At 43.4% G+C, this 25029-nt stretch overlaps 1 protein-coding gene across 1 annotated transcript; it reads left to right on the forward strand.

Annotated features, from left to right (window-relative positions):
* The first annotated feature begins 12628 nt into the window (after positions 1–12628).
* LOC115767553 (putative uncharacterized protein DDB_G0277255) lies at positions 12629–20615 on the forward strand. Its single transcript, XM_030711836.1, has 8 exons — positions 12629–12955; positions 13092–13225; positions 13541–14345; positions 15123–15440; positions 17580–17587; positions 18090–18258; positions 18406–18663; positions 19900–20615. The coding sequence occupies exons 1-8, from the start codon at positions 12629–12631 to the stop codon at positions 20473–20475; spliced, it is 2595 nt and encodes an 864-aa protein (XP_030567696.1). The 3' UTR covers positions 20476–20615.
* Positions 20616–25029: the final 4414 nt, after the last annotated feature.

Below are 25029 nucleotides of genomic sequence, written 5' to 3' on the forward strand. Positions count from 1 at the left end.
TTTTATTTTACATTTTTTTTTGTGGTGCATCGCGCGCCGGCTGTTCAAATAACATACGTTCGCCAAAATAAAACTAAAAATACATTAGTACTGTTTTGTTTTTGAAACGCAAAGTTCACATTTTGCGCGTCTATGCGTGTGTGTGTGTGTGTGTGTGAAAGTGCCGAAAATGTTTTTTAATTGAAATTTGTTGCCATGCAGCATGCAATGTGCACCTGTGTCCGCGCAGTCAGTGAAGCCTGAAAAGCCAAGCCACAAAAGTGTAAAGTGCACTCGCCAGCAAAGCTGTTGAAAAAGAAGAATTAAGCCGAAACAAAACAAAGCGCAAAGTAACAACAACAACAATAAAAATAACAACGCAATTCGCAACTCGAGAATTTCGCGCGTCGCTCGCTGCGCTCCAATTGCAGAAGCGCTTGGCTCTTATTGTTGTTGTTGTTGTTGCTGTTATTGCTGTTGGGTGTGTTTGTCTTCTTCTGCTACGCGACCCACACAAATGAGGTAAACAACAACACCCACACACTTACATACACTCACACACACACAAACACATTGCTAGATTCTGCTTGAATACAACTTCAACTCCCTTCGCAATTTTACAACACTTGTAATTTGATGCTTTTGTTTGTTTACTTTTTGTTATGGCTAAGCCGTAAGGTTGCCAGACTTTTGTTGTTGTTATTGCTGTTGTTGTTGGCGTTGCCGTTGCCCAGGCAAGCTCGACCGTTGTTAAAGCCGTCTAACGGCGGTCCGACACCATTTTTGGGCCATGTGAACACGGCAAATGCGTTAATTGCGTGCGGCCTTCAATTATGAAGAGTTTATTAAAACACCAAATTTGTCGCTGTCATCGTTCATAACGATTTGCTCCAAATACTGCTCCATATGGCGTTCAAGCAACTAGAAAGTTCTGAGAGCGGCATGCGACACGCCTACCGCCGCACGCCCACTTTCACGGCCGACAATTGATTATGATTGCGCCTGATTGATGGATTGATCGTTTGGCTTGCGGCTGATTGGGCTTATGCAATGCCCAGCCATTTGGCCGAATTACACACACACACACACACACACACACACACACACACACACACACACAGTTGCACTCGCTCTCAGTGTTAGGCAAAGGCTTGAGCCGTGTGTCTGCAGCGCGGGGCAAAAGACAGACTTTCGAATGGCGTTTGGCGACTTGTGGGCCAATCGGTTAATTGCATTTCCTGGACACTCGTCATCGTCATCATCATCGTCATCGTCAGCATCTATTATGATCATCATCAATCGCTGGCGTTAATTGTATTTTAATTACTAGGCGTTGGAGTTGCCGTTGACGCTGGTCACACTGCAAACACATGCAAATTGCGGTATTTGCAGTATTGCAAAATGCATAAAAACAAACACTCAAAATGCTCTACGCCAGTGTGCTGCACTAACGCATACCCTGTAGTTAGCTTAAGGCACTTCTCTCGAGCGAATATTCAAGTTTTCAGCTTTTTTTATCCCGCCAAAGAAGTTTGTTCAATTAAGTAAAAGAATTAGCATATGTAGCATCTATTTGTGAGATTTTTGCTGCTTAGAGAATTTGTTTATTGCCTTCAAAGATAAAAAATGCCTCCGAACAAGAGAGCGTACGTCCAATGTCGAGCACTCTATTTGGAAAGTATGGAAATAGTTAGGGAGCTTACCGTTAGTTAGAGCTTTCACTGTGTGCACTTGAGTAGTACAATTAAACAAAATGTTGATTAATTGATAATATTGTTAAACAATCGGGTATTTTTCGTCCACCTAAAATAAGGAAAGTCTGGGTATTACGAAAACTCTTGTCTGTATAGTAAGAACAAGCGCGACTGGAAGAAGGAGGAAATCTGTTACCTATAAGATAGGAAAGCGATTCGCCTAGAAGATACGAAAGCGATTCGCCTGGGAGCGAGAGATATCAATTGATCTAAACGATCTAAATAAGTTTAGCTTGACTTATAAGAATGCTTGTCAGCTGGTAGAAGACATTTTCAAGTGATTTACCTGGCAGTTAGAGAAAATGTCAAAAAGTGTTTCGGCCGAGAGGAGATATTCATGTGTCGCTTGCCAAGATGAAAGCATTCAGATACTAAGGCACAGCAATAAGATACCCTATGCTAACAACCGTCGCTGTGCAGGGTATAAAATGCATAATACAAAATGCCAATTCACGTTGAAGCGTATCTCATAGATACACAAAATTGAAATTATAAAAATGTTGCTGCTGCTGTTGCTGTTGTTGCTGCTGCTGCTGCTGTTGCTGTTGCAGGCGGCCCCATAAAAAGGCTCCTTTTGTAATTCAAAACTGCCGGCAAGCAGCAACCAGTTGGACGCCCAACGGCCCAGTCCCAATCCCAGTCCCAATACCCAATACCCAGCCGCAGCCGTAGCCGCAGTTGCCCAGCCAGTTGGCCGCCTCGGACGGCATATTTGTTTGTGTATTTTTTTTTCTAACAGTCTGTTTTGCGGACGGACTTGCGGACTGGTTGGCGCTGCGGATTGGCATTTGTAGGATAAGCAGCAGCAGCAGCAGCAGCAGCCGTCGCAGACACAGCCGGTCGCACAAGCGAGCCAGTTTTTACACACTACAACAAAAGCTGCCGACAACAAACAATCTCAATTGCTGCTGTTGTTCTTGTTGTTGTTGCGAATACCTTGGCGCAAGGGTATCGCTGTAACACATGCAAAAGGGAAGCTTGTGGGACACCACATTCTAAGACACAACTCATAATTAAACGTTGATCTCCAGGAAATACTTGAGAATTCTACAATTTTCCATTCATTTTCTTTGGCCACGGCTGCTTCACGGCATCTTAATCAAATTTACGTTGAAAAATGCAGCTGTCGCAAGCGTTTTTAGCTGTTTACAGCGGCTCTTATTAACATTCTGTTTAGCTAACAGCAGCTAGAATTCGTGTTTTAGCAGCTGTTATTGCTGCACTGTTGTTAACAGTGTATGGCAGCTCGAGAGTGTTGTAAATCCTTTTGAGCTTGACTTGAACTTGAGATTTAACTTATCCCTTCAAGCTTAACGCATTTCTCAAGAATGTTCAGAATTTAACTTATCTCTTAAAAGGAGATTTAAAATCAAATCCTTTAAACATTTATTTAGTTCCTTTTAACAAAAACTTAACTTATCCGTTTTAAGCTCGAGTTACCAGCTTGAACCTAGTTCAGATTCTGAAAATGTAGCTTCTATGCAATTCAAGCCTTTGCACTTAACTTATCGACATGAAGCCCAACTAATCCTTATGAAACATCATTTGACTCTCTTTAATTTAGTTTACTTCTTTGACTCAACTTATCCTTTGTAAATTTAGGCCCACATATCTTTAAAATGTATAGCATATCCTTGACTTAACTTATCTTGTTTCAATTGAAACCTTTAAATTTGTTATTTTGAAACTAAAACTTGACTTTTTCTCTTAAAACGCAAGTCAACATCTTGTAACCCAACTTATCCTGTTAAAACTTAACCTTTCTCTAGCAAACTCAATCCATTTAAAACATAATTTTATTTCATTTAAATAGAAGCCTTTGTGTTCGTATTTTTCGCCTGAAAACGTACACTTAACTTATCTCTTTTAAGAGCTTAACTTATTCCTGAAACTCTGGGTTTATCAATCAACTAAAGAATATACCAAAATATATATAAAATACAGATAAAAACTTATGAATTCAGACAGCAGCTTATCGCAGCAACTTAACTTTACAGCTAATGCTGCCTCGAACTTATCTTTCTTCTCGCTCAAAAAGCTTGGGCATAATCCAGCTCTAGCCAGATAAAGTCTGATGCCCTCTAAAAACCTTTTTGCTCTCCTGCTGAATAAGGTTTCAATGCAAATTAACGAGCTTTTTCTTCGTGAATTACCCATAGAGATTTCGGCTGACCCATTGATTTCGCTCAGTGTAGACGCTTAGTTCGCTTTAAAGTGTAGCAGCATATCGTGTTCTAACCTGTTTTACTTTTGATTTTAAATGCGGCAGCTTGCCAACGCAATTGGGCAATGTAACAGAACAGCGAGGCGAGTGTGAGAGACGGTTGGAGGAGGGGTGGGGAGCGAGTTGGAGCGGGGAGTCGGCAGCCTTAACTTTAACTTTCGCTGGCGGGACAGCTGAGAGGATCTTTTGCCTGCAGCTGAGTTATCAGACGCCGGCCACGCCCAGCTAAGCCAGTTTCTGTGGGGCAGACAGTTGCCCGTTGCGATTTATTTTTTTTTTTTGTTTTGTTTTGTTTTCTTTTTATTTGTTGTTTTTATTTTGCTGGCTGGCAGCTGCGCGCCGCCAGCTGTTGCCGCGCGTCATCCTTTGCGGCAGCTGTGCGCGTGGGCAAACGAAAGACTTGGGCAACAAACTTGCCGCACTTCAATTAAAACGACAACAACAACAACAACAAACGTCAATTTATGCAAAACAATTCAATTTTTGCCGCCATTCGTCGGTCATTTACCCTGACAATCGCATTAGGGCGCAACGACAACAACAACAACAGCACCAACAACAACAGCAACAACAACAACAGCAACAACAACAACGACAACAACAACAACAACAGCGACAACGTACTTGAAACAAAGTTTCGTGTCACGCCTCAAAAACATCGGCGCGTCGAACGTTTCACACGCTGCCTGCTGCAAGTGGGAGGCTCTTGTTGTTGCTGCTGCTGTTGTTGTTGCTGCTGTTGCTGTTGCAGGTGTGTGGGAATCTTGGCGAATAGCAAAAGTTCAATAGCATCGCATCAGCAGCAGCTGCTGCAGCTGCTGCTGCAACTGCCTTCTGCCAGCACTGAGAAAAACAATTGTTTAGCTTAACGAGAAAGTACGAGAAATTCGGCAAGCCGAAGTTTTAATGCCCTTCCAGACAGGCTTTGCAGATATGTGCAGTAAAGCTCGTGAATGCGAGTTTGATGAAAACAGATTCTTGGAAAACAAATTCTTCACATAAAGCTATATATAGCAATGCGATCTTGATAAGATTTGGCTCATATATCAATAGCATAGTTTTAATTGTAAATGTTCGAGTTGGTCAAGATATTTTGATAAGCAAACTAGTTTCTCTTACAAAAAGTAGGTTTTTCGTAGTAGGTATCGACCGATAGTTCCTATGAAACTTGATGCTGATCTAGAATATATGTACCCTATGCGGACGATGAAGTCTCTATATTCATTTGTAAGAGTATATCATAGTCGTTGCTCTCTTACAAACTCTGAGTCGTGTACATAATTTGTAAGGATATTTCATATTCGGCGCCTTTTTTAAACCAGCTGTAAATATCATGTATTAAATATTCGGCGTCCCTCTTTTTACACATTATAAATTTGAAAGGGAATCTAGTATTCGGTGCTCTCTTGTTACCAATCAAAAATTTTAAGTCGTGCATGAATGGTAAGAATAAGTTTCAGGTCGTGTATATACATTTGTAAGGGTATCTATTGTTCGCCTCCCTCTTGTTGCTGGTAACGGCAAATGGAATTATTTTGTAGGGTATCTCATATTGGGCGCCTTTTTTCATTATGCTATAACTATCAAGTATATAATTTGTTGAGGCTATCTAATAGTCGGTGCGCCCTTTTAACTAGTTACGAAGATCAAGTCATGTATATACGTTTGTAAGGGTATCTAATAGTCGGTGCCCGCTTGTTGTCAGTTACAAATTTCAGGGCCAGCTTCGCATATTTGATTTGCATCTTTGGCACTTGCATTTTGTTCAGTGTATGCGTTGGCTGCACAACTGGGCGCCACATCGAGTGGGTGGCTAACCAACCCCCCCCCCCCTACCCCCCTCTGTTGCCACAGTCTACCATCTTTCCATGCGGTGGCGTTTTAATTCGCAACTGACGCAACTTGCAATGGCAAATCAAAGACAGCGCATCTCGCAGACAGCGCGACGCAGCGATGAAGACGTTTGTCTCGCATCTGCACGCAAATCCATTGTAGCAGCAACAGCAGCAGCAGAAGAAGAAGAAATGAAAAATGCCAGGCAATTTAAGGCAATACCCTGCCCCATCCCTTACCCCTCTCGCTCTCCATTCCTCGCTGCCTCTTCAGCTTATTGTCGTATGATTTGAAGCGCGAAAAAATTGTTGCCGCTGCTGTCGTTTCACCTGAGTCGCGGCTGCTGCTGCTGCTGCTGCTGCTGCCGCTGTCCCATTGCCACATATGAGCCGCATTTAATCGGCGTCGGGCTGGCGCAAGCGTCCAATTTGCTGTCGCCGGCGCAACGGTTGCCCATTTGGGCCGTGTTGCATAAGGAGCTAATTGCCGCTGGGTGAAAGCGCGCGCGACGAACGCGACAATCCTTTCATGGCTGGACGCAACGCCCAGCGTCTCTCTCTCTCTCTCGCTCGCTCGCTCGCTCTCATGGCAATGTTCTGCAATTAAAATGAGGCAACATGCAACATGCTGCCGAAGTTGATGCCGCCGACATTCGCGCGATATCAAGTAAAAGTCGCAGACAGCTTTCTCCAAAGGAGCAGCAGCCTGTCAGCATTGGCTGCAGACGCTGCCACCAGCCGCTTCCTTGCTGCAGCCAAATGCAGCATCTGCAGCCAGCACGATTATAAGCATCCTCCTCGCTGTCCGTCCGCCCGTTCCCCTGTGCTCCGTCTCCCTGTCTGTATCTTTCTCTTGTGGCATAACCCACGTTGACATTGGCTGCACATTTGGCGATAAGTCGCCGAAAAAAAAAAAAGGAGAAGCAAAAAATCAGCCAAGTTTCACCAGAAAAATGCTACATGCTGTGCCACAGCCAGCAGCAGGCCAGGGGGCGGGGTGCGGCGGCTAGGAGGGGGGAGTGTGGGCTTAAATTCGACAATTTGTCACGTTGTTGGCCAGTCGTGCGTTTATTTGTTTGCCTGATTGGCCGCAGCAGCAGCGGAAGTAAAAGCCTGCAGGTGCGCATCCCAGTTAAGCACACAAACACACACATACGAGGCACGTGTGTGTATGTGTGCAATTCGACAATTGCACAGCGCGCAAATTTCTCTTTTATTTATGGCAATTTCTTTTGTCTCTCACGACACAAAATCAAATATTTAAATGATGCGCATTCAAACAAATAATAATAAAAAATACAACAAAAAGATAACTAGCTAAAATAAAGCTGAAGAAAATATAAAAAATAGCATGTAAATATTTTAGCATTTGACTTGTTTGCTGTGGCAATTAAAAGCTTTGCTTTTGTTCAAATCTTGCCGCCAGTAATTAAAGCAGTCGCTGCCTTTGTCAGTATGCGACGTCAGTGCTGCGCTTCCAGCTGGGGCTGCCAAATCGAAAGACTTAGGCAACAAACTTGACTCCACTTGACTTGTAGTCGACTCGAAGCAGAACACTTGACAGTGGCTTTGGCCAGTGAATGCGCTCTGATTACACTTGGAAATTTTTGTCATTCACCCAAAACCCGCCTCTTCTGCGAATTCTTTCTTTCGATTGCGGCATGCGGCATGCGGCATGTGGCATGGGGCAGGCACGCGTGCCTCTAATTGTGGCAACAGGTTTCGATGCACCTCGACTTACATTCTATTAATGGGCGTTGCAGCTGGACAAGCATAGAAAACAAGCAGCAACTAAATACCTATACCTACTATAGTTAGATCATATGCTTTTCGATTATTTCCATGGAGCTATATGTATATATAGTCCGATGTTGAATCATGTTAGCATCAAAGCTGATTTTGGCATATGAAGTTACTTAAGAGCTTTACTTCTGCTAGATTTTTCCCTTAATAACCATATATAGTATGTCGAGAGTATATAAGCACACCACAAAGGTATCCTATTCTCCATTCTAGAGGCCGGGGCATGAGGGAAGTTGTCCAAAAAGTTAAATATTCTCTAGCTGAGCATACTTTGCGAGAATCTTCATACATTATGCTTAAGAAATGTAGCCCAAAAGCGATCGATATTTATCGATATCTTAAAAATTAGAGAAAATATTGAAGAAAAAATGTTAAATTATATATGCTAAATCTTAAGCTGTTGTAGTTCTCGAGATCGACGCGTGACTAGATACAGATCAAGCATATATATACTTGTCAAATCAGACCAAAAGTAAAGTTTTGTGAATGCAAATTTGTGGTACAAGCCTTGCACTTAACAGAATGTTAACAGGCTATGTTAGGCTATTGTGTGTGCTGTTAAGCGGCTGTTACGAAATGGCGCGCTGTTATGTTAACCTTATGTTGTAGCTAGAAACAATGTTGTCAGCAGCTCTATGCGATTTCACGTGATATTTGCACCGTTTTCTATTAGATTTATCAACTGTGTGAGTCTAAAATATTTGAAACGGACACTAAAATCCGAGCAGCTGAAGCGCATGTCACGCACAGCAGCAAAAACAATGAGAACCAGTTGAGTGCTACGTGATAACTGGAAAATAATTAACTTAGTGTAGTCAAATATCTCGAGCTGGGGCTGGGCTCGCATTTGGGCAGCCGCGTTTCAATCGGAGGCTGGACGCATGAGAGCTGCACAAAACAGCATCTGCGACGGCGGCAACAACAAAAACAAAAACAAAAAAACATATATTATTTTGATGGCCGTGCGCAGAGAAAGTCACGATTTACAGAAGAAACAAAAATCCAAAAAAACAAGCGGCAAAAATAATTACAACTACCTTTTTTTTATTATTATTTTACATTTTTTTTTTTTAAGAGCAACAAGCTGTAAAACAAGAAGAAGCAGCAGCCGAAGAACACGCAACACGCTTAAAAATTGCTTGCAATAAAATTTGTTTATTTAATTTCTTCAAGCAACAATTTCTTGAAAAAAAAAGAAGTGCTTTAACGACTTCTATGGAAATCGGAGCTTTAATTTTGTTTTTGTATATAAATTAAAATCATGAGCCATGACAGCGGCGGTCAAGGTACAGGCGACAGCCAGAAGCAGTTGTTGTTGTTGGTCTTCTTTTTCAATTGTCAACGCGAGTGGGCGTGGCCGGAAGTGGCGAGTGATTAGAACTAATTGCCAGGTAAACAAGTCGCCGCCGCTCGGGTTCAAAGACAGGTGAAAGGCCAGTCGCTAGAGCCGCTACGCTTTCCCTGGCCCCGCCGCGCCTCTAGCTAAAGTGGGAGGGCGGGGAGAAAGAGAGAGAGGGGGGGGAGGAAGTATCGCTGTCTGTTATTGTAGCTGCCAAATAATTTGCTGCGGCTCGGCTTGGCGATTATCATTGTAATTATGCTCAATGCGGTTGCGATATTGCGGCTATTTTTGTGATTACCCAGCATCGCATAGCACAGCTCGGAGCTCGACCAGCGGACGCCTGCATCTAACAGAGATGCCGACAACAACAACAACAACAATAACGACGACAGCGGATGTGAATGACGGTCCACGAATGACGAATGACGCGGAGACATACTGGAACGCACGGACGGATGCTGTTGATGAAAGCCGAATGACGCTCGCACTCTCGCCTCGGAATGCCTTTTCATGCCGTTGACAGCGGCAATCGATTTGATGACTTTGATATTGGGGATAGTCCATTATTGAGCTATCGATAAGCCAGCGAATTGTGTTGCTCGGGCCAGATCGGGCAACTGTCACTCAAGAATGTGAAGAGCTGTTCGACTGCAGTCCATTTGCCCAGCCTCCTGTCAATCAAATGTCAAAATTGTCAGCCAGTTGACGTTCTAAGCCTTACAAGGTGGCAACGCTGCAAGCATATGTAAATACTTGCCAGATCGATGCTTATCACTTTTTTGTCGATAATTTATCGATTGCTCATGTCATTCAGTTGAGACATACTTTCTCATATGTCGCGAACAAAGTTGCTGTTAGCTGACGAGCAGTTATATTGCTTGCCATTGTTGTGCTACAACTTTTGTTAACCAAATGTCAAATTTGTCAATCAGTTGACAACTGCCTAGCAGCGCCTGCTAAATGTTGCCAAGCACATGCTTGACCTATCGATAAGTTATCGATTGTTGATGTAACTCTGTAAAAGTTCCTATCTCACGCCCGTGCTAGTTTTTTATAAGCATAAAAAACCAAATTCACGTTTAACAACATGTTAATTATAATATATGTATTTGCATGCAATAACGAGTCTCTAACTTGACAAGTTCTTTTTGATTAATCAATTAATCAAAAGTGCTGTATTATAAGTATAAAGCTGTTTGATTGATGGGCAGATCGTTTATCAAGCTGCAAGAAAAGGGGGTCAGCACTTTTTTTAAGCTGCTTCTTTTTCACATTTCTTGTGTGCATGTAAAAAGGTTGAATGAAAAATGTTGTGTATGTGGACGGAAAACTGTTTTTCTTATGCAGAAAAACGAATGTTAAACTTAAGCAATAAAGCTACGCAGACAAAAAAGACGGCTAATATTTATTTTCTGAGAGCTAAGTTTAACAATAAACACTATCGACAGGCTTACATTGCCCTATCATAGCTCACAAATACTTTTAATAGAAATCGCTTTATTAACAGCTTTCAAAAGTAACATTAGTATTGGCTTTAAAAAACACCTTACACTGTTAACAGTTGTGTAACAGATCAAAGATACGTTAGAAAGGGGACGAGCTGTATTAACAGTTATTTAACATGCCATTAGAATGTTAATAGGAGAATTTTAATTATTATTAACAGTTGCTTAACGGTTCATAGCAATATTAGCAATGGAAGGCGCTCCACTAACAAATATTTAACGTGTCGTAGTTATTTAGCATGCCATAAGAATGTTAATTAGAGCTGTTTGTTTAGCAGATCTTGGATATGTTAACAAGGGAACGCGCTGCACTAACAGTTGGTCAACATAAAAGTTTGACTCTCGGCGAGCTGCCTAACATGCCTTAGAAATGTTAAATAAAATTGTGTAACATTGTTTGAAAATGTTAACGAAAGTGCGCTCACTGTTAGCTTATCAATAGCAGCAGCATCTGGGCACATGGCCCCCAGCTTCAGCTCCAGCTACAGCTCTTACCTAATGCCCGCTGTCGAAATGCCTAACCTCAATCGTAAATATGAATAACATAAAATTCGCATAGGCAATGTTTGGATGTCATGAACCGATATATGTACATATTATGTATATATGTAAGTAATGTACAACGCAAAACAATTTGCCGCCACGTATTTATCATCATTTAGTGGCGCCTCCGAATGCCCGCCAAAGAGCGGCCCTTCCGCTGCAACAAGTTTGTTGCCTAAGTCTTTCGTTTGTGTTGTGCTTTTCGCCTCGACTCAGATCGGATCGGATCGGATCGCAAGTGTCTTGAACTTTTCGCCCGGGCTACCATTTGGGCATTATGAAAGATCTGCGAGCACAAAAATGATTTATAGAGCCACATAAACAGTTAATAAATACGCTGTAAATCACAGTAAACAACATGATGGATCGAATGCGAATGGAAGTGGGAATGCAAATGGCAGGCTTTGAAGAAAAACAAAAAAAACAAAAGGAAAACTAAAACGAAAACGAAATTCATCTGGAAAAGTAATACCTCAAATTGTGTTGTGCATAATTTCAATAATAAATTTTTTATAATTTTCAACTTGTTTCTTGCCTGTCGATTGACGACGGTTGTTGTTGTTGTTGTTGTTGTTGTCGGTTGCTGCAAGTGAAGCGTAGAATTACGTGAAAGAAAAGTGAAATTATGCAGCGAATACGAAGCGCGGCAACAAGTTGCTGTTACAGTTGTTGTTGCTGCTGTTGTCACAGTTGTTTTTGTTGTTGTTGTTGTTGTTGTTGTTGTTGTTGTTGTTGTTGTTGTTGTTGTTGTTGTTGTTGTTGTTGTTGTTGTTGTTGTTGTTGTTGTTGTTGTTGTTGTTGTTGTTGCTGCCTGTGTGTTTGTGGTGCGTGAAAGCAGCTACAAGCGTTTTAAGCATCGCCTCATTCGATGCGTGCGACCCAAATTTTGAAATTCAATTGCAAGTTCAAGTTTTCTATATATCTGCAATACCCTTTAAAGCGTTGCGCATTGTTGTCATGGCAAATCGTTTTGGTTGGGCCTTGAGCTATCCGAATTCTTCACGTTTATATTTCTTATTATGTTTTCATCTATATTTCACGCTTCTAAGTGAATATCAAAACTCATTTGTTGCGCTTAATTTGCTTTGAATAGAATAGATAACCTGCAATGCAATGAAATGTGTAAAGTGCACAGGATGAAACCTCTTCGTCTCCATTAAGTTATATATTCTCGATCAACAACAAGTTGATAACATGTCTATCTATCTGTTTCACAGCGATCAAGTCACTCAGCCTTTAAGCTATGCTCTTTAAGCCGTGCATAGTTTTGTCTTTTTGTTTCAGACAGTATGTATATTTCGGAATCTGTCGGATCGGACTACTATATCGTATGGCTGCCATAAGAACGATCGGTCGATAAGTAGCTTCTTGCATGGACAACTTTTTTGTTTAACAAGACAACTTCATAGGTTTAACTGAGTTGGGCATCTAAAGCGTCGACTTAGATCCAATTTGTTGTCTTTCCTGCTGTTTGCTTCTGCTTTAAGCACATTCTTTCACCTGCCAATTGACATGCAACGCACGTCCATCGAAACGCCCGCAGCTCACCTTTCGCTCTTTTTCTTTTACTTTTTGCAGTTGCGCCTGAGGCAGCAGCAGAAGTAGCAGCAGCAGCAGCAGCAGCAGCTCTCAATTGGCCGAAGATTATGATGATGATGATGTCGTCGGCGTCGGCGTCGACGCCGGCATCGACAGACTGCAGCAGCAGCAGCATGCAGGGCTCGACAACCAGCAGCGCCTCGAGCGATGTCATGACGCTGACCACCACGGCGGCCTCCTCGTGGTGCGCAATGCCGGCTAGCACGCGGCTGCGCGTGGTGCGCCTGGTGCGTCCGCATCAGCGCCGGCTGCTGGTGGTGCCGGAGCGCAGCGCCACGTTCGGGTTTGCGGTGCGCGGCGGCAAGGAGCACGGCATCGGTTTCTTTGTCTCGCACGTCGAGCATGGCGGCGAGGCGCAGCTAAAGGGATTGCGCGTAAGTGGATCAGTGGATCAGTGGGTCGGCGGGTCAGTCACGTAGCACGTAGCACCACACCCGACTACATGACTGCCGCCGCCCAGTTGAACGAACTGTGCTCACTCTCTTGCCTTCCCATCACTTCCCCTCACAGATCGGCGACCAGATCTTGCGCATCAACGGCTATCGACTGGAGGATGCGGTGCACAAGGAGTTCATACAGCTGGTGGCCAGCCAGGATCGGGTCACGCTCAAGGTGCGCGGCGTGGGCATGCTGCCAGTCAAGGAGTAAGTCCTGATTCAACTAATTGCACAAACAGAATGCTCTAGTCTGGCATGCTCGACTAGCAGATACCCTGCACTCAACGCCAAGCTGCTGGAATTGTTTTCTTAATTACCTTCGGTGTTTATTGTCCGATCTTTCTTATGTCAGACATAAAATGTGTGCATACCAAAGCAGGATTCTAACCTAAAAGTGAACTGATTTTTATCAATTCCAGGGATTACTCGGAGAGTTATTAAGCTATATATTGTGTGTCTCGTTGAGTGCAGTTTAATCATAATTTCCCCCAAACCAAACTCTAATGAATGTCAATTTTGCAGTCAGCCGGATGAGCGGCTGTCGTGGAGCGTGGTCAAGCTGCCCAGCGTGAGCGGCACGCCCTCGGAGAGCTCGTTCAAGGCGTCGACGGAACGGCGCACGGCCAGCCGGGACATCAATGTGGTGCTGCATGTGGCGCCACGCACCAAACTGGGCCTGGGCATCTGCAAGGGGCCCGAGTGGAAGCCGGGCATCTTTGTGCAGTTCACCAAGGAGCGGAGTGTGGCACGCGAAGCGGGTCTGCGGCCGGGCGATCAAATCCTGAGCGTGAACAGCATCGACTTCTCGGATGTGCTCTTCAGCGAGGCCGTCGCCGTGATGAAGGGCTCAAGTAAGCTGGACATGGTGGTGCGCACCGCCGCCGGCTGTGATCTGTTTCCCGGCGAGTCCAGCGGCTACAACAGCTCCGCCAGCTCCGTGACCGGCGATCAGAGTCCCTGCTGGGCGGACGCCAAGTCCAAGCGCCTGACCGCAGTGCGCGAGGAGCCCAGCCAAGCGGCCGGCGCCGTCCACGTGCACAAGCAGCTCAACAAGACGATCATCAAGCTGACCGAGAACGGCACCTCCATCAACAGCACCTACATAGCCAATGCCAATCAGCAGCAGGAGCAGCTGTCGGTTAGCCGCAGCACCACAATGCGACGCAGCTGCTCGGTTTCAGCGCCAGCTCCACCGCCGCCAGCGGCAGCAGCGCTGAGCAGCGGCAATGCTGCCGCGGCCGGAGGAGGAGCAGGAGCAGGAGCTGGCGCCAGCAACAGCAGCAGCCTCTCCAGTGCCATAAACGAGGAGCTCAAAAAGCGCAAGGAGGTAAGCTTGTTGCTATACCCTGTAATCCTCTGTCAGCCCATAGTCAACATAGATTTCAGTTCGAGGCGTTAGGCTGATCCAAGCTGATTCCCGGTCCGTCTGGCCAGATTGCAATTTCCTGCAAAGCATACGCTCATAAAATACATTCCCAATTCTCGATAAGCTACAATCGATAACTATTTCCATTCTTCATAAGCGACAATCGATAAATATCGATATGCAAACCTTTTTTCTATAGATCTACACAAGCTAAAGACTTCCCATTTGTAACTTAAAACTCTGGTCTAGTGCAGCAAAATGAGATTACATTTTTTCACAATCTTCTCAAAATCGATAAATATCGATGGGTCTACCTCTAGATTTCTTTAAGTCCATAAATTCCTAGTTAAAGTTTATGTATGCCAATCACAGCTCAAGTTTATTTCAATCTACTTCGATAATATTTGTGGTTTCTCTAAAATCGATAAATATTTTAGCTTATGCCTGGACTTTCTTATTCATATCTCGAAGATTTTAAGGTCTTTGAATGCCAAACTTTGTCTGACTGCTTGTATACTCAATGCAGAAGAAGCTGAGTTGGCTTTTTACTGATGATCGCTACTTTTATTCATAATCGATAAATATCGATTATCGACAAGCCTTCAAATTTGGCATGTCTGTATGAGGAATCTTTTATTTCATGCTTTTATCGAAGTCGATTACAGAGCAACCACTAGTAGGGCACTCTCGACTTGCGACTGTTAGCCACATGCAGCTAATTGTGTGTCTTTCTTGCAGAAGCAACAGCAGCAGCATCTGGTGGGGCAGCGGAGCAGCTGTGGCAGCCACTTGAGTCGCGATCGCGATCGGGCCAGAGATCGCGATCAGCGAACTGAAGATCGGCCGCACAATGGCGCCGGCCGCGGCAACGTTGCACAAGTGTCGCACAAGCGGGAACGCAACACAAGCGCTGCCGGTGCAGCGACTGCGACGTCGACTTCGACTGCGACGTCGACTGCGGCTGGCGTTGGCGATCAGCACACTGCGCTGATGGATGAATTTAAGCGCGCGCATCAGCGCATGTTCAGGAACGGGTTCCATGAGAGCGAGCACAAGGTGAGCCGCCACACACACACACACACACACATCTTGCAGTTGTTGTTGTTGTTGTTGCTGCTGCTGCTGCATTGTTGCAACACAAAAAAAGCAACCCGCAGCAGCAGCAGCAGCAACAATGGCTACTTGCAAAGGTCAAGAGAGCTGCGGACTGCACTTGTTGTTCTTATTGTTGTTATTGTTGTTGCTGCAGTTGATTGTTAGCCATGTGAAGTATTTGTTAGCCACTTGAATGAGGTGAATGAGGGCACAACAAGTGACTAAGTGCGAAAGAGATAGAGCGAGACAGAGAGAGAGAGAGAGAGAGAGGGCGGCGGGGCGAGGCTAAACAGTCGCCGCAACTGCAAATTAGGTCTTTCCTCGAGCCCCATAGATAAACCTAATTGCTAGGCACTACAAAAAAACTCAATAAATCAATTAATATACAGTGAAAGCTCTTTAAAGCGAACCAATACCAATACCATCCACTCTTCTACTAAGTACTCTTATTTAAAAATACTTTGAAGAAAAGAGAAATGTGCATATATTTAGTTCAAACTATGTGCTTCATAATTTTCCAGACTTTTATTCATGTCTTTTTTATGTTAATAATCAGTTTCTGATACATTTTTGAATAATGCTTATGCTGTGCATGTTGCTATACCCTGTAATCCTTTATGAGACCATACCCGGTATAGATCCAAGATCGAGACGTTAAGCTAAGCCAAGCTGATCCCCATTTTTCTGTCTGACCAAATGAAAGTTTCCTGCAAGATATACGTGGAAATATAATTAATAATATATAATTATTCCAAGCTTTCGATTAGCGACAATCAATAAATATCGCTATAGAAACCTTTTTTCAATTCGTCTACAGAAGCTCACGACATCCAATTCATTATTTGAAACACTGTTAATAACAAATCAAAATAAGTGTTGGTAAATTATCAAACTATGCTTAAGAGAAACCAGTACTCAAAATCGATATTTATCGATGGAAAACAAAATTTAAAACTCGTTCGTCGTATTTCTTATTTATTTGTAACTTTCTAGACTTTGTAGCCACAGACAAACATGGTTAGTTATTTATACTTGATGTGTACAGAGATATTTCCCTCCAGTTTGATTTATTGCACACCAATATCATGGGTTCCGTTCGCTTAAGAGTTGTTACGCCATAAATAGGCCACTTTATGCGCAAAAGTTAGCCCAAACAAATTAGTTGAGCCCAAACAAATTAGCTGTCCGCTAGTAGAGCTTTCACTGTATTTTTGTTTGCCTATCTATGCCCTGAAACCCATTGAATATGGGTAAAAAGGGTATACTGTTTTTTTGCCAATATAACAGGGCGAAGGCAACATATCCGAATACAGAAAGTATATATATTCTTCAGTAGCATCAATAAGCCGAGTCGATCTCAGAACTTATAAAAGCTAGATAATTACGCGCGCAGTATAAGTTTGTCTCCGAAAATCGATAACTTGCCCCCGTTTGCAAGTAATCGATAAAAATCGCTATCGATATTCTGTTTTCGTTAGCAATAAGTGCTAAAATCACCAAACTTAACATATTGCTTCTAAAATACTAGTATATAGTATAGCTATCACCCCTCTCTCCCCCCCTCCCTCTGCTCCTAGCACGAGCTGCATTTGCTGTTGGTGGCGGAAGGTTCAGGGTATACGCCGGTCGGGCACTCCCGACTGCAGCACTTTAAAATATATTTTCTTTTTGTTTATTTATTCTCTGAGAGATACAAAAAAAAGTACTTGATTTTTATCGGTCAATATGCCTTTAAAATCAAAATAATTCCAAAGTCTCGCAGAGTCAACACGACAAATATCGGCTATTGCTAATGATTGATCAATGTATACATATCTTTATATATATACTTTTGTTGCCGTCAGTTTTCAGCGCACATTTGCACAATTTTATGATGTCCTTTATAGCCTAGTTCCGCGAGCAAAGCGAAATGAAAGTTATTTGATTTCTAGTGAAAAATAATAATAAATGCCTGCACTAATCTAGAGTGTTTAGCTAAGCGATACCCTGCCGCAAGTGCAGACGGGGCATATGCATGCATCACATGTTCTTTGTGCACATTATTTCAATAACCTGCCCCAAAGCCGAACTTTACCAACTTTAGCTAGAAAAGATCCTGAGTTAAGCACGTTTGTCACCTTTAAAGAGACAAACATGTCGGCAGATATAAAGATATAGATAATGAGCTAAACAATTTAGCTGGTTAGCCTTTTTAGCAGTATTCCAATCTATTAATACGAACTGTAAACAAATCACACACACACACATTGATGTTTGTTTTGTGACCTTGTCACTGGGTTTTTTTTTTTGTCTTTTGAAACCAAGTTTGCGTTTGGCAATTAGTTGGCTTTCCCTTTTTTTGGACAGCGTTTCGTCTCATTGCAGCCGCCCGCAGCAGCACCAACACAATGACTCACCACACAAGCAAATAGTGTGCGTGTGTGTGTGTGCGCTGCTCAATGGGCCGCTTGTTATCTTATCAGCTGCGACAGGTGAGCTGCCGCCAACGCTGGCGCTGGCGCTGCTCGAGCAGCTCGCATGCCCGGGCGTCCAGTCTAGCGAGCGATTTGCGAGCGACAACAGCTGCAACAAAAGCCGTCAGAGCAGAGTGATAACAGCCGCAAGAAGAAGAACAAGTAGAAGAAGAACTAGTCAGAACTCAATATCCGTCATCCGAGCCATGAGTTTGCTACGTCCCAAAAATGTGGGCGGCAACAGCAATGAGGGGCGTGCCAGCGATATGCCCACCATGCGACCAGTCACCATGGGCCGCCCCCTGGTGACCATGTCCACCTACGAGGTAGCCCAAGCCAGCGACAATCAACCAACCATCCATCAATCAATCAATCAAACAATCAATCAATCAATCAGTGCAGCAATTAAATGCTTAAAGTGCCATTTTTTGTTCATTGTTTTTAATTTTTATTTGGCTTTTGTCTATTTGCAGGAGCGCGGCGAGACGCTGAAGCGCACCTCGATTATGCCCGATGATAGCTGCTATCGCAACAACAACAGCAACAACAGCAACAACAACAACAGCAACAACAACAACAGCAACAACAACAAGAGCCACAATAATATTGGTAACAATATTGCCAACAACGGAAGCAATCGCATGTCGCTGCTTAACGGCAGCAACAACTACAACAACAACAAAAGCAACATCAACAACAACGTGAATGGCACGCCGGAATTGCCGCCGCCGGTAAGTAATTGCGCCTAGGGCCATAAATTGCAATACAAATTTGCTGCCAGCTGCGCAGCCCGCAGCTAGTTAGAGCGAGATGGCGAGAGAGTTTGCAGCTTGCATTCAGGCAAATGCAATTAAACGAACCAGTTCCAGTTCATTTGCTTATGTAGCTTGTGAACCAACAAAGGGAACCGAACTAAATATGTGGTTCGGCTCAGAAATGTCAACTGTGGAGCGCAAAGCAAAGATCTTCGCTGCCAAAATTATCCTGCTTGCAAAAATATCCTGCTTGCAATGTTTGCTGTAGAAATAATTTGTTCCCATTTAAAAGCTAAAAAGTGAAAGTGAAATATCACAAATTTACAAACTAAACTTATAGCAGGGTGCTGGTTCGAACCAGTGTAAATATACCGTTCAACCAGCATCCCAAACTGAACTAAGCAGGAGAGTACTGGTTCGAACCAGCGACTTCAACAAGAGCTAAAGTTCAATTTATTTATATTTATTGTGCATTTCTATCTGTAAATCGTTAATTTCTAAAATTATATATTTTTATATATTTATAATTTGTACAATTGATAAGCACAAATATTTATCTGGTTCTATTTTGCCGTGCACATTTAACTAGAAAGTTCTGCTGTTTTTTTTTTTTATACCCTGAACCCATTAAAAATGGGTACAAGGGTATATTGTATTTGTGCGAAAGCCAAATGTATGTAACAGGCAGAAGGAAGCATCTCCTACCCCATAAAGTATATATATTCTTGATCAGCATCAATAGCCGAGTCGATCTAGCCATGTCCGTCTGTCTGTCCGTCCGTCCGTCCGTATGTATGAACGCAAGGATCTCAGAACCTATAAGAGCTAGAGACTAGAACCTCTTACTTGTTTTTATATTTTTTTATTTTTATTGATTTCTTGTATATGAATATTTACAATACAACTTATTCGACTGTTAGGTCTAACATAAGAATTTAAAAAGATAGCTTGATTATCTAAACCGATCTAAGAGATTTTTGTTATATTTGTGTTATTTAGTTTTGCATTATTTGACTACAGGGTATTTGATAGTCGACTAGATCACACTCAAATTAAAATAGACAGATTTTGGCCACGCTGGCAACTCTGTGTATGATATGATATCTAGCTCTATTTATATATTTACTTATCTTTCTTATTTGTCATTCTCGCTCACTCTGCCCCTCCCCCTCCCCCTCCCCCTCCCCCACCTCTCTCTTTCTCTGGTTGCAGCCGCCGCAGTTTGCCAATCCTCAACAACAGCAGCAGCAGCAGCAGCCGCCGCCGCCGCCGCAGCAGCAGCAGCAGCAGCAGCTGAAGCTGAACATAGCGAATGGCGCCAGGAGCAAGCAGCTGACGTCTCCGTTGTCGCCCGTGCGCAGTCCCAGCATCAATGTGGGCGGCTTGCGCGCGCCAGCCACGCCCCAGCCGGACTACGAGGCAGCCAGCGTGCAGCTGCGCAGCAATGGACAGCCAGCAGCAGCAGCGGCAGCAGCAACAACAACTGGCAGTCAGCAGCAGCAGCAGCAGCGACTCACGCTGCGGCATGGAGCGGTTACCATTGGCGAGTACGGGGAGCAGCGGGGCAAGCGTGAGACGCTGCGCAAGATGCCAGCGAATGCGAATGCGAATGCAAATGGCAGCGTCCAGACGAACGGCATACTCAAGAATGGCAGCCGCAGCAGCAACAGCTTCGGCAGCAGCAGCAGCAACAACAACAACAATAACGGCAGCAGCGGCAGCGGCAGCAACAACAATGGCCGCCAGCAGATGCAGCAGCCGGAGAAGTCCATTAAATTTGGCAACTGACTGTGGGCGGCAAATTAGCTGTAAAACATTTGTGCAATATGCTTATGGTAGGCGTGGCCGCCACCTGCCCACATGCTTAGTACAAAGAGACATCAGGCGGAGCGGTTGATTTTACATTAATATATACTTTTTTTTTTTTACACTAAACTAAAGATACTTTTTTTTATATATATATATTTATATATACCATACTATATACATATATTTGTTGAATATTTGTTAATATTATTTAACAATTAAATGCTTAGCTGCTATTATTTAATGTACGTAATAACTATACTTAAACTATACGCCCACACGTATATATATATATACATATATAAATAACGATTTGTAATAAAAGCCGAAAGCAAACAGACAAAAAGAATCAACAAAAAACAATTCGTTGATAAGCTGTGAAAATATTTAGCCGCTTGCGTCAGCTACCAAAGAGCGCAATCATTAGACACAGGCTGACAAGCCCAAAACATTGTCACATTCCTTAATTTAGCCAGAAATTGCGAACAACTGCCAATGTTTTTATCTCTTTTATCCGGGCACATTAATTTATAACGTTCGATAGGCAATCGATTGCGTTCAATTGCCGCCGCTCATCACGAGTTTGACGAAACTTTCGATTTCGCATCGATTTGCGTGCAGTGCCAAAAGCTAACAGCGTACGTGCAGGCAAAAGATTGCTGCGTACATTGCATACTTTTAGGATTTGCGCAAATAACGGCATTTGCAAATTTTGGCGAAACCTCTTACATGGCGTGACGTCACGTCTTTGATCGTTGTGCATTTACCGTTTGACGTTTTCGCAATATTTATCAGTTTTTATTTTGTTGCACACAATTTAAAAAATAGCGCACAATGATTATCTAAAATTGTTTACTACTTTGTTAAATTAAATATATTATAAATCTATACACATATGACAGCTAGCTGTAAATCAATATCAAAATGTATTTAATACATAACAAATAAATTATTGTGTGTGTGACGTCATGCGCACTACAGCGCACTAGCGTAATCTGTAGAGTGCGCGCAGCTCAGTCGGCAAAGGTAACGGAACCAGAAACAACTGCAAAATACGTGAGGACCCTGCGAACGCCAAAGAACACTTAAGATAGAGCGAGACGCCATGCTTCGTTCCTGTATTTATCTGATTTCACGTGTCTGCCTTTAATTTGTCGGAGCATGCGCTCATGCAATAGGCGCGAGCGAGATGGCAGCTGGAACTTGACAATTTGCCCAAAGGGAACAGTGTTGCCAGCTGCAGTAAGTATCGCGCAGCGTTGCCCACTTGGCGAGTCCTTTGGCAACACTGGGGACGCCAACAAATCGTTTTTAAATTCAAGTCTACAAAGTTGGCCGTGATATTTGAAGCTGTATGACTTGCAATCTGGCATTGAAACGTGAAGGAGCATTCGAGCAGACCTAAACTAACAAAAGTAAACTCTCCGCAATATTGAAAACCAGAAGAAGAAAAGCCCCAAGACCAATTCGAAATCATATTTTAAGTGATATTCAGCACAAGCCAGCGGCGTATGATCGCAGTTCTTTGCAGTTCTAAGTTGACCTGAAATCAAAAGAAAACTCATATCAAAATGTCAGACCGTCCCTCGCGCGCAGAGGTCCTGAAGCTGAGCCTGGGTAAGCTGTACCACACTCCAAAAGCTCACCATAGATTCTAGTACCGCCCCTACCCCGACGCCACAGACGAGTACATTCATCTCTATGTGCACGCCGATCACAAGAACAAGATCTACGGCAGACGGGGCCCCTACCCAAGTCAGGCCCAACAGCGGCGCCGCTACGAGCACTCCCACTACTTTGCGCCCGCCTATCAGCGCCAGCAGCAACAGCAACAGCAACAGCAACAACAGCAGCAGCAACAGCAGCAACAGCAGCAACAGCAGCAGCAGCAACAGCAGCGGTTGCAGCAGCAGCGCGAGGAGCAGTTGCGTGCGCAGCAGCAGGAACGCTTGAAGCTGAAGCGGGAGCAGCAGCTGCGCTTGCAGCAGCAGCGGGAGCAGCTGAACGCGGTGGAGCAGCTGCAGGGTCAGCAGCAGCAGCGCATGAACGAGACGCTGGAGACGCTGTGCATCAGCCAGGACTGCATCAGCCAGCTGCGCCAGGAGCAGCAGCGTCTGCAGCAGCAGAACCTGGAGGAGATGCGCCTGCTGCAGCAGCGGCTGCGCCAGCAGCGGCAGCAGGGCGTCGAGGAGATGCGCCTGCTGCAGCAGCGGCATCGCCAGCAGCGCATGGCCCTCCAGCAGCGCATCGATGACGAGGAGCGCACCGATCGCCAGCGTCGCCTGGACCAGCATCATATACTACAATTGCGCACACTGCAGCAGCATCGGCGCGAGCAGAAGCAGCTGCAAACCCAGCAGCAGCAGCAGCGCCTCCAGCAGCTGTTCCACAAGCAGGAGCAGCGCCGCCAGGCCATGGGCGTTAACAACTACAAAATGCTGTTGAAGCTGGCATCGGATATGTCCACAGCGGCCACTCGAGCCCAGCCCCAGGAGGAGGCCAAACCCACCCAGGGCCTGCTGATGCCGCCACGTTTTGTGGTCTCCGAGCTGCCCAGCTGGTATATACCGCCCAAGCTGGAGTACGCCGCAGGCGTGCAGATCAAGAAGGAGGAGCCGACGAGCGACAAGAAGATGCGCTTGTCCTCCGTGCAGGAGTCCGTCAATCTCAGCAGCGATCTGCTCCTGGACAGAGCCGGAGTCGGAGTCGGAGTCGGGGTCAGCATCAAGAAGAAGGTCAAGTTCGATCTGAAGGAGGAGTACGTGACCAACGGCATCTCCACCGAGGAGGTAATTGCCGAGATTGAGGATCAGATGAAGGAGGAAATCGAAATGGAGGACGACATCAACAGCGACATGCTCTATATACCCACCAACTTTTCGTTGAGCGAATGAATTGAATTGAATACCCTGCACACCAGATGCCAAAAGGGAGTCCGAGCAGAACTTGATGAACGAATGATTTGATACACTAACCAGAAGACCAAAGGCCAAACGAAAGGCACACAAGAAAAGCCGAATAACGTGGTACACTGCAGCAAAAAAGATACACTACAAAAAATGTTAACATGCAAAATAATGAATACTTAAATACACTACAAATACCACGCGAATACAAAATGCGACGATGTGTGCAAAACGAATTTTTAATGCACTAACCTCAAGCAAAAAATGAGAGAATTTGTGAAAATAACGAATATCTTAATGCACTACAAAAAAAAAAAAAGAATATTTGAAGTATGCGAATATTTAAATACACTACACACAAGGTAAGAGAGGGGAGAATATGTGAATATGTTAATACACTGCACAAAAAAATATGTGAATAGCACGAATATTTTAATACACTACACGAAAAAAAAAGAGAAAATATGAATAGCACGAATATTTTAATACACTACACACAAGCCTTTTGTCGCTTGTGAGAATATGTAAATATTTTACGCGAAAATAAAATACGGATTGAAACGAATATTTTAATACACTACACACAAGCAAACTCAAACAAAAGGGAAGAAACGCGACTATTTTGATACACTACAAAGACGAGTATGTGAAAAACGCGAATATTTAAATACACTGCTCAAAAAATAAATCGGAAAAAAACGAAATATTTCAATACACTAAAAAAAAATGGTGTAGAAAACCACAATTAAAATAAAATAAAAACAAGAAATGCAATTATGGCACAATATAAACCCAATATCTGTTTGCTTGTGGCATGCAACATCGTGTTGCACAACAATCGGTGGACATGAACATGGCAACCGGGACCAACTGGCAAACTGGCAAACTGGCAAATCTCGTTCCAGCCTTCCAGCCAATTGACCGACTCGACGCAACGCTGCCTTTGCCAGAGCTCAGCTGCCAGAATTGGTCAAGATTGAGACTCGAATACAATTTATAATGATTATGTGATACGAATTATACAATTAATATTAATGATATTTTCTTTTGTGATACCAAGCAATATTTTTAACTAACATTTACAATTAAATAGATGACTTTTTCTTTTTATGAAAAACTGAAATCAAAAGTTTTGAAAAATCAAATCCTAAAAGTCTGGCAACAACTTTAAATGTGCAGAGTTTCCAATTGGAAATTGAATAATATCAATATAAGTGGATACAGAAATATTAAGAATAATTAAAATATTAAATTAAATAGAGTTTTTCTTTTCTTTTGTTTAGAAATACCTAAGATCAACAGTTTTCAAAAATCAAATCCTAAAAGTCTGGCAACTCCTTGAAATGTGCAGAGTTTCCAATTGGAAATGGGATAATATCAAAAGCAATATTGAGAATAATTGAAATGTATATTAAAATAACATCTATTCTTGGTAAAAAGACTGTAAACATTTTTTTTTTTTGATAGATTTAATCCCAATAGTCTCGGAACTTCATTGAAAATGAAGCTTGAAAAATGTCAAAATTCCGTTTCTTGAACACTTGACTTTGGAAGAAGGCAATCAGTATTTGTATTCTCTGTATTCCCATTCAAGATGGCTTAAAGATGTTTAAGATGACGAGAAGACGAG

This window comes from Drosophila novamexicana, unplaced genomic scaffold (genome assembly GCF_003285875.2).
Source record: "Drosophila novamexicana strain 15010-1031.04,08,12 unplaced genomic scaffold, DnovRS2.1 tig00001415-arrow-arrow-pilon, whole genome shotgun sequence".
Taxonomy (NCBI): domain Eukaryota; kingdom Metazoa; phylum Arthropoda; class Insecta; order Diptera; family Drosophilidae; genus Drosophila; species Drosophila novamexicana.

Coding starts and splice junctions, on each gene's coding strand:
- LOC115767553 (XM_030711836.1), top strand. CDS start 12,629: ATGATGATGATGATGTCGTCGGCGTCGGCGTCGACGCCGGCATCGACA. Junction 14,346..15,122: donor AGCTCAAAAAGCGCAAGGAG/GTAAGCTTGTTG, acceptor TCTTTCTTGCAG/AAGCAACAGCAGCAGCATCT. Junction 18,259..18,405: donor TGACCATGTCCACCTACGAG/GTAGCCCAAGCC, acceptor GTCTATTTGCAG/GAGCGCGGCGAGACGCTGAA.